Source organism: Pholcus phalangioides, unplaced genomic scaffold (genome assembly GCF_987345545.1).
Source record: "Pholcus phalangioides strain wild (caught in Gottingen) unplaced genomic scaffold, Ppha-v1.0 ptg000011l_1, whole genome shotgun sequence".
In the NCBI taxonomy this organism is placed as follows: Eukaryota; Metazoa; Arthropoda; class Arachnida; order Araneae; family Pholcidae; genus Pholcus; species Pholcus phalangioides.
Window position 1 is genome coordinate 6,093,665 of NW_028301604.1, and position 16,560 is coordinate 6,110,224.

A 16,560-nucleotide genomic window follows, 5' to 3' on the forward strand; every position below is an offset into this window, starting at 1 on the left:
ATTCAAAACAGTATATGTAAAGGGTTGTATGACTGATATCAGGTTATCCAACAATTGAAAACTGAACTGTCTTGAGGTTAGATATTAGATTTATGAAAACATAAAAGATACAACAATGGGATAAAAATTTGTCACATGAAAAGTAGAAAAAAGCAATAGATATTTGTGACTACAGAATGAAATTAAACTTACGTAATAATCGAGCACTAATAATCAAGCGCAACTGCGCCTTTTAACATTCGATAACACATAACTAATTTAGCTGCCCTATCTGTGCCAAGATGATTGCTAAGGTAAAAAAAATCGAAAATATTATTTCAATTGATGCATAACTTGGGGGACATAAAAAACCAACGTGTTAAAGATAGTCTTTTGATAAGCCTTCTTCCAGTGTTTTTCGTATTGCTGTCCCCATGTGATAGAATTGTAAATATAGCTTGAATTTATTCGGTGAAATATTAGCTTCTAGCCACATAAGAGCAGCAATTTAAATTTAACAAAAACTTTGGGTCTTGAAGTCTTTTATCATCATATAGGCGTAATGAGTGTTTGTGAAATTGTGTTCTGTTAGTCATGTGTAGGTGCTACATAGTGGCCTTATTTTCTTCAGATATTTTCCTTTATTTATAATTAGTTTTTAAAAATTGAGAATGTAAAATAGAAACATCAATTTAAAATTTAAAGAAAAAAGTTTGAGAAGTCAAAATAGAACAATTTGCATCAAATAAACACTACACCATTGATATATATTCACATCTTTATATTGCTATCTAATCAAAAATAATATTTACGTTGAGTTTCACAATAATGCAATGATTATAACTGTGACTATGCGTATTTGGTACCTTCAATATAATGTATTTTTTAAAGAAAAGTGTTGGAGAGTGTTTGGCAGGGTTTTGGACAAGCACTGTCCTAAATACAGTACCTGCTTCATAATCATACATAAAAAATAATATGTGAAGTAGAAATTACATTTATAACAAACTAAAAAATTGGAAACTCTGTTTATTTAATGATATTAAGTTATATGAGTGATATTAATTTATACTATGATTTCTAGCTTGAAACCATCAATTTGGTGAAACAGTTGACTTAGAAAAAAAAACAATTGACACCTATTTTTTTAAATATTTTTGATTTAGTTTGTTTTATTTTCTGCTAGTATTTTTTTTAATATGATAGTTTCATGAGAAAAAACAAAAAAAATCCAAAGATTTCCACATAACATTTTGAAACTTGGAAATTTCGGACAGTTTCAGACAGTTTTGGACAGTTTATCCCGCGTGTCCTGTCCAAAACCCCAATCCTGATAAATCCAGTTGGAAAAAGTATCCCAGTAACGTGTAGACCTCATATACGTCATTCATGTTGCAAGCGGTTGTATAATTATTAAAATTTAAAAAAATTAACTTTTTTATTTGGTCATCCTGCCCTAAAAACCCCAATTACAGAGACAAAAAGTTGTTGTACTGTCTCTCCTGAGCCCAAAACAATTCCTCGTTCCCAAGTGCAATATTCGCAGAGATATTTGAATTGGAAACCGGAGAAAATGAGGGAAAGAACTGCGTCAACTAACGGAAAACGCTTCTTTCACTCATTTTCTCCAATTTTTTAATTCAAATATCTCAGCACTTATATATATATAGCACTTGCAAGCGGGGAATTTTCTTTGTTGGCCTCAGGAGATACAGCGCAACAGCTTTTTTAGTTGGGATTTTTAGAACAGTGTCCGTATAAAATATTAATTTTTTTTATTTTAAGAACTATACAACCCCTTTGCAAATTGACGTATCCGTGGTCTACACGTTATATGGATACTTGTTCTAAGTATCCATATAAAACTCTAGGATTACGGTTCGCCAGTAATTTGCGGCAACAGAGACTTAACTATGCATCCTGTATATAGGAACTGCGGGGATTATGCAATAGTCGGGTAATATGGAATAACGGTGTTATTTGCCTTCGGGAATAGCCACCATACTACTTCAAAATGCCTCTATGGTGCTTTAACGGTTGCACTGGATGGTAGGTGTGGCTACGGAATTGTACTGCTTCACTCCCGTTATCTATGTCCGAATTGCACTGGACCCTCCCCCCACTTTCTTGCCGATACCGATTATTGATGTACGACTTTTTTTAACCTCTCCCCGCATTATTTTTCCTTCACTTCATCTATGCTTAGGACAGGCAGTGGCATAAAGTCACTATCGTGAAAATTTAGATTTTTTGTAATTAGCTAAATTAATTATCCAGTAATTAATTGTTATAAAAATTTCAAATTTAAAATATTAATCCTCTAAATTGCAAAATTTATATATTGAAAAAAATGGTTACGGGTATCAATGCAACAAATTTAAAATTACTGTGCGTGTAGACTTTTAGTGACCAATTTGTTGTTTCTTTTTCATAATAAATGAAATTTTTAAATTGAGATTCATTCTATGCAAAAAGGCTACCTGTATATCATCACCTACATTCAAGCGATCTGTGATTACTGTTTTCACAAGCAAAAGTAATGAAAACCGCATTTCGCAAAGGAGTAGCGACTAGTAGAAGTGTTTGCAAAGCTGTCTTTTCTAGCTTTGGAAATGGTTCCAACTGAGCACACGGAAATATTTCCATATAAGAGTTTTGAAATTCCATTTAAATACGTGGGCTGGCTCGCATTTCAATAAAATAATTCTCTATTAAATTACCATCATTCATTATAAATGGGTCTGAAATCCTAACAGAAAAAGAAACTTTGAAAAAGCAACTGAAAATTGCATATAAAAGGAGGCGTATTTAACGGCGGGTGCATTGGGTCCCGACTTTTGTGAAAGGCCCCGTAAAACCTAAAATTTACACTTTTTCTAATTTAAGGGGTTCAATACAGTATTTTCTTCTGCGCGCGGAGCCTGAATCCGCCTCTGCATATAAAGTGTGTGTTTTCTAAATCCTTTCGAATTCCGTACTGTATATAAATATTGGGAGCATTCAAATTTCACGCATACATTTCTGTGAGTGAAACAAAAAAAAATTAGGTGTCAAAATGATAGATGAGATTAGTATTTTTGAAATGAACAATTCAATATTTTTATCATTTCAGTTTTCAGGAATATAATCAGCTACATGCCACATTTTTGTGTTATTCTGCATCTCGCATCCCCCCACAAATGCTTTCCCGAGGGGCATCCCTGGTTAATAACCACTAGTCTAGTACATACTTCTATAGAGACTTCTATACGCCATAGATAAGATAATGAGATGAGATAAGGTTCGATGAATCTTATCTAGCCTCCTCCCGTGCAACTCACCCATCTAATAAGAGGGGAGTCCAGTGCAATTAACCCTCGGATTTGACTGACAGGTTTTACGAGCAGTGCAACTGATCCTCGTCCGCTTTGTGTTGTCCGCGAGTGTCGCTCGATTGCCAGTATCATTATCTGCTATAGGAAAAAATTGGTTCTTCAATTTCCAGAAATTTATTCAGACAATTTTTCAAAAATCTTTATTAATTATTGAAAGAGTGCCTAATAATTTGACACTACAAGCACAATGTACATCACACAAGTTTTATTATGTTTTGCTAATTTTTTAGTTAGCAATTCTTTTGATTAGATGGTAAGCTATTTTCAAAAATAACCGCTGTCAGGTTATATCTAAAGCTAATACATATCATCAGATTTTGGCTTTGCACCCATCTAGTGTACCACATAAACATCTGTTTAAGATGGGATATTTTCAGTAGATAAAGGAGAAGAAAGTCTGAGAATGATGTGTGTGTCATGTTCTCCGTGGGCTCACCCGGACAGTTTTGGGGCAGAGAATAAAGATTGCATCTGTGAGATAGTAAAATGAACAATGACACCACAATCATCATAAACTATTAGATAAAGCTATGAAGTTTCTCATTTTTTGTTGGCATAGGCTCATTAAATCGTATTCTTGATCAATTTTAGTTCGTTTTCTACATTTTGAATCCCCTATTTCATATTACCCTTGTAGTATCAATTATTTTAAATCGCTTTTCTTCAGACATGATATTTATTTTTAATAACTTACATTAGTCATTGACAAAAAATCAAATTTTGTACGAAGGTACAGGTTTCAGGTTCCTACCATTCCTTCAAATTAGAATAATTTGAAAAATAAAAATTGGTTGCTCCATAATATTTATTTATTCATATACATATTTTTTTAATGCAAATTCAGCGCATACATCACAAAGAAAATGCAGAAATGTAAAAAACAAAAATACTCGCTTTTCCTTATACATTTTTAAATTTACAATGTTATCACTTGATATATGAAATTCCACATGAGCAAAAAGTCACGGGTGTAAAACAACGTTAGATAGAAAATATTATTTTATTTTCGAGAAAAAATGTATAAACTATCCTGGCAAAGCAACTATGTTACTAGCATATTTAGACCTATTTTCTACAAGTTATAAAAATATTATATGATGTGCTCATTGATGTTTTGATCAAAATTCTCTCTCTCTCTCTCGTATAGGAGATAACAATTACTTTTTTTTTTCTTCTCCTCCAGTAACAATTTTTCGTGACAGAAAACTGAATAGATCGGCTTTAGATCTTGTTTGATCGGGAAACGCTAATAATTTACGTGGTCGTCAAAGTTCTATGAATTATTAATATCAGCAGCTGCGGCACGCACAACTCTGAAACCTTCGGGAACACGTGTCTGTGCTTTTAAAGTATAAAAACTGTATCAGATCTATCTCATTCATATATTATTATCTCCACAATATGTGCTCTTTCTTGAACATACCGCTCGAACGATCTCGGTATCGCTAAGATGTCGCGTCTTTTTCTCCGAATAACTTTTTTTCCAAGAAAACTCATGAAATACTGTCATATGGCATTTTATTGCATTGCGTTAAATGGTAATATTATGAATGTATTCTCATTTATTTTTATTAACAATGTTCTTTTAAAATTTGGAACACATTTTTCACTATTCAAACATGATATTTTGTATGAAGTCGGAGGCGTTTTTTTCTTCTTTACAGTGAACGATGCATTTATATCCCGAAAGCGCGAAATTATAAGTGGGACCGACAGTAATCGTGTAGATCGTATTCGCGTAAGTCGGGGTGCACTTTTGCATACAAGTACATTAAATATCGGTTAACCAATATTTCCGAAAAAAACACCAATTTTCAAAAAATAATTCAACCAAAAATGCAAGTTATAGCTGGCCGATCTGAAAGAATTATGACTTTAGAGACTGTTCCGCAAAAAAGGGTTATGACGTCAGTGACGATGACTTTTCTTGAATTGGATTCTTTTGTTAATAAGCAAATGTAAATGTTGTTGGAATGCATTGAACCCCTCAACGTCGAGAGACGTACTCTGTACGTCGGGCCCGGAATTTCCATGCCATGTAGTGGCGGCAAACTGTACATCTTATAATTTTTTAATCCATCATATGATTTCGCGATCTCTGCGTGTTTGGTATCATTCGAAAGAGGAATAATGTGGATTTGCACAATCATAATTATTATATTATTGTCAGTGATGAAAGTTTGCTGCTTAACACGTGGGGATCCAAGATATAATTACAAAGAGCATGTTTTAGCCCGTTGAGCTAAAACACCCTGTTTATTTATAATTGTGAAGAGCTTCTTCAAATCCCTTTGAGCTAAAATGCCTTGTATAATTTAGTTAGTAGTTCTTTGTTACAGCAACGAGGCTAAGTTATAAATCCGATTTTTGGGCCGTGGTAGAAGAGAAAAGATAATAATTTTGACAAATAGAAAACAAAAAAATTAGGTAACGTAAATAATACTGTAGAATATTATCGACAAGACGTTATTTTATAAACATAAAAAATTTCAAATTCATTTAATGATTAGTTTAAAAATTATAATTTTCTAACTAAACATCTACAAAAACCGGCGATTCCATTTCAATCTCCTCCTATCTACGAGATGGGATTCATTCAAATCTCTTCCGGGCTTGAGGGATTAAGACGACTAATGTTTTGCTGTTTGTTACTCACTTGTTTCTTACTTAGCACTCACGCACGTCATGTTACCTATATTTTAACTAGTAATTTTAACTTTTTAATGTCTCCAAATGTTGACTAAATCTATTTTAAATATGTACTCATTTTGTGATAGATAAACCTTCTAAAAGAAGTATGGAGTTATAGAATTCCTACATTGCTTCAATGTAATTAAAATATTTAATTAAATTTTTAAGTTACGCCAAAATGTGTACGAACTATCCTCATGTGTAGTGCAATATTTGATAGCATTCTGATCCATCGAGAAAGAAGTGCGTTTTCTTTTTTTTTTTTAAATACAGGTAATTTTGGTATTAGTTTTTGTTTCTTTGCTAGTCAAGTAAGCAAACTTCCAAGAGTTTTGAAACTAATTAGAGTGGCACATGTACATTGACATCATTTTGAACGAACTTTTTCAAGATCGGCAATTACGTTTAACTAAACACATTAAAATAGGGACTAAATCCATTCTTTAAAAATTAAAACTTTGATTTAAAAAAATTTTAAGGCCCAAATTGATTTTTAAAATCTTTTTATTGGTAAAGTTTGAATATTTATCTGCTTCCCCGGTTTTCACTTTTAGCACTTAAAAAATAAGCTTTGTTTGGCTACATGTGGTGTTCTGTTTGAATATACAATACATTCTTACCTGATTATACCATCATAATTATTGTTTCCATCTCAGCTATAATCGCATAACGCTTACGAATGGTATTGAATTTAGGAAACAGGAATTTTTCACAAAAAATCACGGTAACAGGGTATGACTAGTTTGTATGATATATAGTAAGTAAGCTATGCTTAAATATGCTTAAATACTTGACATGCTCAAGGTTTGTTCCGCATTTTAGCCGTGTGAGAAAGACTGTTCAATATACTCACCTACTGCTACATCTTTTCCTCGAGTTTCAGAATATGGTGGTACAGGCGCAAATTGCTTTGGAAGCGTGAAACGAAAACTCGAAGAAAATTGAGATGTCGAAATACATGGCCCGTGAAACGAAGACGCGATGGATGCGACATTTTCAGTCGTACTTTTGAAATGGCCGTGGGTGTCGCTTAAATTGTGCCCGGTGCAAAATGTACGGGAAAAAATATGAGAAAAGAAAAAGTTTGCTATATGTCACCTTATTCTCCCTCATATCCATATTTTTTTTTCTTCTTGAACACTTTTTGCATTTCCATCTTTTAGATGCTTCTTACTCTTTAGCTTCCTCTCATGATGTCCCCGGGTCAATCGAACTTCACTAAGAACACGTGCTACGAAGAAATAAGAACTGCTGCAGAAATTACGACCGAGAAATCAGTGGTTTTGAAGGTGCACTTGGAATCGCGAAAAAGGTGCACGTCTAGTGATCAGAAATAACAAAAAAAAAAAAAGAAATAATGATAAAAAAACAAAAAGTAGGAACATTTGGCTTCCGCTGATAAAGACAAAAGTAAACGAGACTGGAAACAAAAACAGGAACCTGTACAAATAATTTTTTTTTCTAGTTTAGACTCCCGTGCCGTATCAAGTATAAGATTAATGAACGGTACCTTTTTGGGTTCCAATCACGAAAAACATATACCATTGGATATCTCTTCCCTTTTCGGCATTACAATGACTCCAATAGAACTTTTCCGTCCTTTCTTTCATCCCAACAGAAAAGTTTTGTGCATTTCTGAAATCGGTAATAAAACATGTTGCTCATTACGCAGATATGGTTTCTACAGAGGAAACTGCTAAAAAATAATAAATGTAATATAACACTAGATCGCGCATGCAGGGTTTCTTTTTGTTTCCTGCACCTAACTGCCTTACGAGTGGAAAAAAGAAATTCCTTGTTGTTCCAATAGCTCAAGGGTTCTTAACTTATGGGTCGTGACCACAGAGTAAGAATAATCTTTATATCTTTATATCTTATATCTTTAATCTATGGCCGTGACCCAAACTTGGGTAGAAGGGGCTCCTGAGATGAATTAACTTGCAGTGTTAATTCATTTTTTGTTCGAATGGTTTCAGTGGTGTCAATGGTTTTGGTGGCCTGGGCTGAGACCCGGATATTTTTGAGGGCCTCTCTATGAGCCATGATTTAATATATGCTATAGTATTTCTTTGGGGAGAAGTCGGCACCCAAAAGGGCATATTATCATTACAGAACGCACAGTAAATGCTGGAATTTGTTTGAAAATATGAACACATTAAACTGACATTAATGAAAATTCAGGCATGATGAAAATTTCAAATTAATGAAACAACATAATTCCAAAATTAATGAAACAACATAATTCCAAAATTAATGAAACAACATAATTCCAAAATTAATGAAACAACATAATTCCAAAATTAATGAAACAACATAATTCCAAAATTAATGAAAAATAATTCAAAATTAATGAAAAAAAATTCCAAAATTAATGAAAAACACTTCCAAAATTAATGAAAAACATTTCCGTAATTCAAGTAAATTAATTCGAGTATTGATGAAAAATAAGTCTAAAATGAATGCAAAATAATTTTAAAATAATTCTAAAATTAATAGCAAATAATTTTAAAATAATTCTGAAATAAAAGCAAAGTAATTCTAAAATAATTCTGAAATAAAAGCAAAGTAATTCTAAAATAATTCTGAAATAAAAGCAAAGTAATTCTAAAATAACGATAGAGAGAATAAATTCCATAATTAATTAAAATTTAGACTTTATGAGGAAAATAATTTCAGAATTAGTAAAAACTATCGTCAATTCTGGGGGGGGGCGTTTGATTTGAGACTCTGGGCTCAGGCCCTGTTGGCCAACCTGTTAAGACACCATAGACTGGTGGTGGTGGTGTGTGTGTGTTTGTATCTGTTCTACCAATTTCAATTTCGAAACTAAACATTTTGCTAATCGGAAATATTTAATAACAATTTTTTAAATTAAAAATAAAACAATGGGTCACGAAATTGATCGTGTTGTTGATTTTGGATCGTGGCTGAAAAAGACTAAGAACCCCTAGAATAGCTATTACACGCGTGGACACAGTGAGTGTTTGAAAAATCGCCCGATATGCCAAAATCCTGCAGTGTTTTTGCAATGAAACATTTATTAAAGGTAGCAAAATCGCCTTTCACCGGTGAATCAAATTTCCTTTTCTTTTTTGCACTACCATTTATTATTTGTATATTTTGTTCCGCAAAGTGCCCTGCTGATAGAAGCTTGGTGTACAATATCGTTTCCGATATGGCTTTTTTAGTTTTGTTGTGCATCAAAATACATTATTTAGATAAATAAGAATGTTTATTGTCATTTTATATTGATTTAGAATGAATATATTGCGATTAATTTTTGAAATTTATTATTTTTATGTTTTCTCGAATCAGAAATATGTTTGGTGCAAATTTGTCGATATTTTGTCAGATGTATACATTTTGGGAATGGAATGTTCATGAAAAGTAAATTTTCAGCTCTTATGGCTAATTCATATCCGTGGCTCATCCATTTATGATTTTTTTTTTTTTTTTTTGGTGTTCTTGCCATGGCCCGTACAAGGGTACGGCTGACAGGACTCCGGCTCGGGGGCAAGAACAATTTTCAATTTTTCCTTTTGTTTTTCCTCAACATAAATCCACTGTATTGCTCGTGAATAATCTGGCCTAGGGACCAGAAGCGTACGCAGGGAAATGGGAGCATATGAGCTCGTGCCCCCCCCCCTAAACCAACCAAAAATTAAAAAAAAATTTAATACTTTGATTTAAAAAATTAAAATATCGAAAAAAATCCCCTTAAATGACATTTTAACCAATTTCTGTCAATTTAAATGTTTTTTAGAGAATGATAACTAAAAATTTTTCGAAAAGAAAATATTTGTGTTTCTTCAAGACTTTGTGCCCCCACCCTTCCTAAGGTCGATCCTGGGTATATATACCCCCCCCCCTAGGACCCCACCAAAACTTTTTGCTTTGGGCCGTGCTGCAGGATGTGGGGGGGGGGGGACTCTGGCTTTAAGGAATTCTAATTAGTTCCCCGTGATGGAAAATTTTCTTGTGTACACTGTATTTCTATTTAATCTAACTGAAATAAATGCTCAAAAACATGTATTATAAAATCATGTATTATGAACTACGTATTTAATCGCGTAAAAAGTGGAAAATAAGAAATTTATTGCACAAAAATAGAATTACTACACTAATTTTGATTAGGAATGTTATCAGTGAAAGTTAAGCACCATATACTTATTGCTGTTGCATAATAAAAAAAGCGCTTTATTTCCGCTTTTAAATAAAGATACGAATAACGCGAATCTAAATTTCCTCTACCCTTCGTGCATTACATGGCATGCGTCACCAAAAATACGAAGTGGCACGCTAAGTTACCACCACGTTACCATGCTCTTGTTATTCAACTCGTCACGTGGAGGGTGTGTGTGCTTCAAAAAAGAGTGCACCAGGCAATAGGATGAACAGTCTAGTTAAGCTTATGTCTATGGCTAAAATAATGTTTCGTAAAACATAAACAGTCAATGTTGGTTAGTGTTACAAGTACAATACTCTTTTTTCAGTAGTGCTATAAAAATCTGCAGAGAAAAACAGAAATAAAGTATTTTTAAATAAAAATGCTGTAATTCTAAAATGCAATTGAAATTTTTCGTACAAATAGTGCTGATGGAAATTTTGAAGTAACTTTGGAAACAAAAGCCCAGCTAAACAACAGGGGCCACATACAGTGGAAGCCTCCAGCCATTTACAAGAGTTCCTGCGAAATTGACGTCGAATTTTTTCCATTCGACGTGCAGACATGCCTCATGAAATTCGGATCATGGACGTACGATGGATTCAAGGTAAGTTGACTGCATACAAGGACTTCATAATTCAATCCATAATTTATTTAAAAGATTTGAGAAAAAAAAAAGTTATGATTTTATGAAGAAACTGTTTCCCCTCCTGTTAATTTGTCACCTGGTCTGGGGCAGGACCACTGATAGCATTATAAATAAAATTTGTGTTCTGCAGAGGAGATTTTTACATAAAACACTTAACCAAACCATCTCCCAATTGACAATCCTCTTTTTCATGTATAATATACTACCAATCTGGTTTCTACATGATTATTTTAGTTCCATTCTCATGTTCAAAACAATGAAATTCCATGGCTGCACAAGTAATGCTATTATAACCGAAAAGACTCGATTCTCATCATTATAGCACTTGAACCCGTACTCATCTGATACCAGCCCAAGCCAGAACTAACATTTTCTACAATAATGTAAACTCTCTGGGACCCAGAACTTGGAATAGCCTACCACAATCCTTGACGCTCATAAATAGTCTCCCCATGTTTAAGCAGAAAAATTGGAATATCATTTATTACTGACACACTAACCTCTTGTATACTGTATATGTGAGCGCGTATTTGAGTATTGATATATGTTACCACCAGGACTCTCTCGGATGTTGCTGGCATTTGCATTCTTTTGCATTTGTCAATACTTTTTCCTTTTTAAGGCATTTTTTGAGGTTTTAGGGTATTTTTGGCATTTTTATGATATTTTTTCTCTTTTGAAATATTTTTTTTTCGAAATAAAAAGTAGGCTGAAGATTTTTTGAACAAAAAAAAACCTTACTTTCACCTCTTAGATTTGTATCTTCCTTTACAGATTAGAATCAATTATAGGTAAATTTAGTATTCATTAAAAATTCCAACAGCTGGTCACTCTTAACCAAACAATAATCGAAAGTGAATTCAAGAAATTCTGATCCTACATGGGATGTTGATAGAGAGGACTTTTCGTTATATAAAAGTGTGTGAACATGGTATAATACTTACATGTACTACAGTGGGAATCCTGAAATCTGCAAACTAATGTTGAATGATTTTGATCTGTAAGAATTCCGCATACAGTAAGATTTCGTAAGCTTTGTTTTTCCACGGGAATATCGAAGAAGTGATGTCGTACATAAGATCAATCATCAGCATTCTGGTTTCCACCATTCAGTCCTTGCAGAAAAGTATGGGGGTTATTGATGCTATCGATAAATTCAGTGTGCTAAAAGTGTGGTAGGCCAATTTGCGATCATGAAATTTGAAAAAATAATATAAAAAAGTGGACTTTTTGCCTGTAAAAAAAATTTTGATGTCTTTACGGGAACGTATAAAAGTTTTGAAATTGAAGAGAAATTAACACTGTGAATAGATCAGATTCCCCAATCAAAATATCCCTAATAACATCTGTTGATGTTGAGAGAAGTTATTGAAGAGAATCTTATCTTTTCAGAAATTTCTATTTTGTCTTTAGATTTCCTAACTCACTCATAAATTACGAATTGCTTATTTGAAAAAATTTCATTGGCAATTTTTGATAAAATCTGATGTTGCGAATGAGTGTGATTTTCAATACATACATACTATTTAATAGCATTTTTTGTCATTTTTGGGAAATTTTTCTTTAGGTTTTTAAAGCATTTTTCAGGAGTTTTTGGGCCATTTTTATGGTCATGTTTCACGATTTTTTAGGTCAACAACATTCTGGCCTTGGTTATCACATTACGCATTTTTAGTTAATACACTACGCTGTTGTCATTGTTTTTTTCACTCGGGGTGAGCTCGTCAGATCATACTATGATCTTATCTCCCTTATCCTACCTACATCCATATATGTATATATCTATGCAACTGTTCGCAATTCCTGTACTTGTGTAACATGTGTAGGTGAAATAAATTTGAAATTTGATGTTTATGTCGCCATTCATGGTAATATTGATCAATGGCAATATTATTAATTACAATGAATGAACAACAAATTTTGACAAATGTTCTGCATCCAAGGCAAAAATGATAATTTTTTATGTTATTGGTGTGCTGAACACGAAATTGACCATAAAAAAACTGGACTAGCTAGCTATCCAAGTATGTAGAAACAAAATAAATATTCAGATAAAACAACTCAAATATATAGATTCATAACATTAATATACATAAAAAAATACAAATACACAGAAACACGCTATACAAATGCATAGAAACACAAAAGTACATAGAAACGTAACTATATTGCAGCACAATAGTGCATTTATCGGCGACCGACATGTTACTTCGTTATGCATTGTACTGTACTTTTACTAGACATAAGAATCATCTCTTACATTGCCCAGCAGTAGTCGGCCAGCATCCAGGTAGACCATTATCCACGGTAACGTCCGTTGTTCTATGATCCTTACCACTTTTTCACCATACAGTAACGCTCGTAAAGCAGTTTTTAACTGTTAGCAGGGTAACATCTTAAAAACAAGAGCCAAGGAATCTTTTTTTAATTTGATATTCGTATTCAGTAGGTTAAAATTATTTTTAATTGTATATTTTCATGTCGGACACAATTATTTGTTGTCCAGTGTTATTAAAAATTATAACACAATTATTTCAATTGTTTTCGACCAGTTAACATTAACCCCCAATCTCACGCATAATTATAAACCTCGCAAATTCAATCCTCTCATTTCCAAGATCAAAAACTTCCATATATACATGCCCAGTAGTAGATTTCTACTTTATCCAGAGTCAGTAGATTTATATATAGTTTTTAAATTTAAAAAACTACTTATGATAAAATGAAATACACTGGTATAAGAAATAAAAAAGATCCATATTTATTGAAAATATAAAAGTTAAATTTCATAGGTTAATCAAAAATTGTAATTAAAAACATTATTCACGTTTACTAAATGCACAAAAAGGTAAAAAATATATGAAATATATAGAAGACACGGCTTTTTCTCTCAGCCCAATATATCAAGGAAACAGATATTTCCTGGATTTTACGCTGAGGTGAACTAGAAAAGAAAAATCATCTAGTCTCCACCGGGACTCAAACCCAGGAGCTCTTGCACTCCGGGCAAGCATGCTACCATTTACACTTCTGGAGCCTTATTTCACTTTTTTGGTATATTGGGTTGAGAAAAAAAACCATTCATGTATTCCTACCGACCCACCTGGGGGCCATTTAGGGAGGTTAAGAGAGGCTACACTACTGCTTCTACTTCAGCGACTCATGCCACAGTGCATGAAATAAGAAAAACAGGGTCGTGTTTCCAGTGGTGTAGATGGTAGCACGCTTTCCCGGAATGCAAGAGGTCGTGGATTCGAGTCCCGGCAGAGACCAGATGACTTTTCTTTCCGAGTTAACCTCAGCATAAAATCCAGAAAATATGTCTCCTTATTATGCCTTAAATATGTCTTATTTAAAAATAAATATAAAATAAAATCACAGAAATAGTTTTCGCGGATTTTTCTAACGTGTTTATTCGATATCTGCTTTTCCATTCATATTATCAACTATAAAGGCATCATAGGCTTCAATATCTACTGAAATATTGCCGATAAAAGAAGAAAATGACACATTAATCTGATTTTCACCCCTTTCAAGTGAATTCACCATTTGCGGAAAAAATAAGGAAATTTTAAATCTATTAAAAATACAAGTTTAAGAAGAAATATTAATAATAAGTAATAGTATCATAGACTCTAATTTCGTGGAAAAAAATTTAAATGCAAAAAAAAAAGGCTGAAATTTTGCTATAGGGTCAATTTTACCCAATCTTTAACCCTTTCAGACCCTTGTGTCATCAACATGTGGGTAGTTTCTTCTCACTGTAGCATTTTTTTCCTTCGACTTCATGGAGTTATGCCCTGACTTAAAGGATTGTGTAAGTTTTGAGTTGGGAATATGGTGAATATGAACTTTGGGGATTTGAGATTAACATTAAGATGGAACATTTAAGATTCTCTAACACGTTAAAAGGAGTGGGGGGGTTGTGGCTCAAACAGTAAAGAGAAAAAATTATCAGTCGTGGGCAATGTGGTGGGCCTATTTTGTTTTAATTATGTTTGTTAATAATTATGACTTTCACCACACTGTTGGACGCCCTTTCTTCAAAGTGGCCCACCACACACAGTTTGAATTTCTTATAAAGTGGCCTGCTTCCATCAGAGGGCAATACTTAAAGTTGAACTTTCGGGATTTCTCTTTGTTTTTTATGTTTTTTTCTGTGTAGGAGAAAGTGCTTCCGAGAAAAGTGTGTTTTGATTTATTACATCATCTTGGCTGAAAAAATTGAGCGAAATTTCTACACAAAAAAATTAAAAAAATTAAAATTCGAAAAAAAAGAAAAGAAAAAGATTTGATGAGCCATTTATGTTTTTAATGCATTTTTGTGAGTATCAAAAATGCAGATGTCTTGAAATTCCAAAAATTGAATGCTCAAGTCTGAAAGGGTTAAGAAGTGAGAGTTAATTAACTACTTCGTAACTTCATTATTCATTGATGCATTCAAATGGCTTGATAGTGATTTGCATAATGATCATGAATATAATATCGAAATTGTCAGGTAAGGTTCAAAATGTTCTTGTGTTTATTGTATTTATTAAAACACTCTTATGAAATATCTGGGATTTTATTATCACATTTTTGAATTCATGAGTAAATGCTCATGAAAAAGCTCGTGGAATATTTTCCCCCCACACACGTAAGATTTTTAATTTTCTAGCATCCGCCAGAAGTTCCTTGTAACAAGACACATATTTCTTCGACTTTACCCAGTCAGCTTCGGAAACAAGCAAGAGAGAGAAATGTCATCTTCCTTCATCCTTTTCTTTTCCATACCTCTAACCTCTTTTTTTCCCCCGCTAACATTTTATTACCTCGGGCACCATTTAATTACGACAGAAAGCTGGTTTAACGTAACTGGATCAGTGTGTGTGTTGTGTAACCGTTTTCTCTCCTTTCAAAGTCTTCCTTTTTCGATATTGAATGGTTATAGTAACAGCCGCTGAACTAATTGTGTTAGTTCCCGTTTTCTGTACAGTTTTTTCTTCACTCTGTGTAATAAATTGTGCCCTGATAATAGCAGTTCTATTTCATTTTCCTCGACAGAAGTGTTCAGTGTCGAAAGAATCAAAGGAAGCATTGGTTTTGAGAGTTTGAGTTTTATCACCAAACACATAACGTTTCCTTCGGAATTTCTCGTACAAATTGGCGATTTATTATGCTTTTTTTCAGATTTGTTTAAAAAAAAAACATTCAAGGAAAGAAAATAACGTCGACGATTATTTCTTTATCATATATTAAGTTTTTTTTTCAGAAACAAGTTGAAAATCCCTTTATCTTTTATTTTTCATTAAGTAAAGGAACATTAATTTTCTAGCTAAAACTAAACATTTTTATACAAATAAATTTGGATTCACCCTGTTAACTATTATAAAAAAAAAACCTTTTCAACTATTTGACATTTCACAAGCTTTTAAATCGCAGTTTCATATATACAGTTAAATATTAAGTTTTTCTGCTGAATAAAATTCATCAGTTGTCGGAAATGCGTCTGTAATAGATAAGACATTTTGAATGTATTACTTGTATGTGTTGGGGTGGATGTGATAAATCAGTAACAATGCATATTGCCCCCCTTACACCAGAGACATGAATGTGCAAATTTTCACTTTATTATCAGCTGGTGGATCACTTTGCTATCTAAAATTTGCCAGAAATTAAAATTATCGCCTATTGAGACTTATTTTACAAAATATTTCAGAAGA

At 32.9% G+C, this 16,560-nt stretch overlaps 1 protein-coding gene across 2 annotated transcripts in view; it reads left to right on the top strand.

Annotated features, from left to right (window-relative positions):
- The window catches only part of LOC149079983 (acetylcholine receptor subunit alpha-like), a 217,503-nt gene that overhangs the window by 183,847 nt on the left and 17,096 nt on the right, over positions 1-16,560 (top strand). For both annotated transcript variants that reach the window (XM_089238903.1, XM_089238904.1), the window contains one exon: positions 10,636-10,816. In XM_089238903.1, the coding sequence (XP_089095029.1) occupies positions 10,636-10,816 (181 nt within the window). The remainder of the gene's footprint in view (positions 1-10,635; positions 10,817-16,560) is intronic.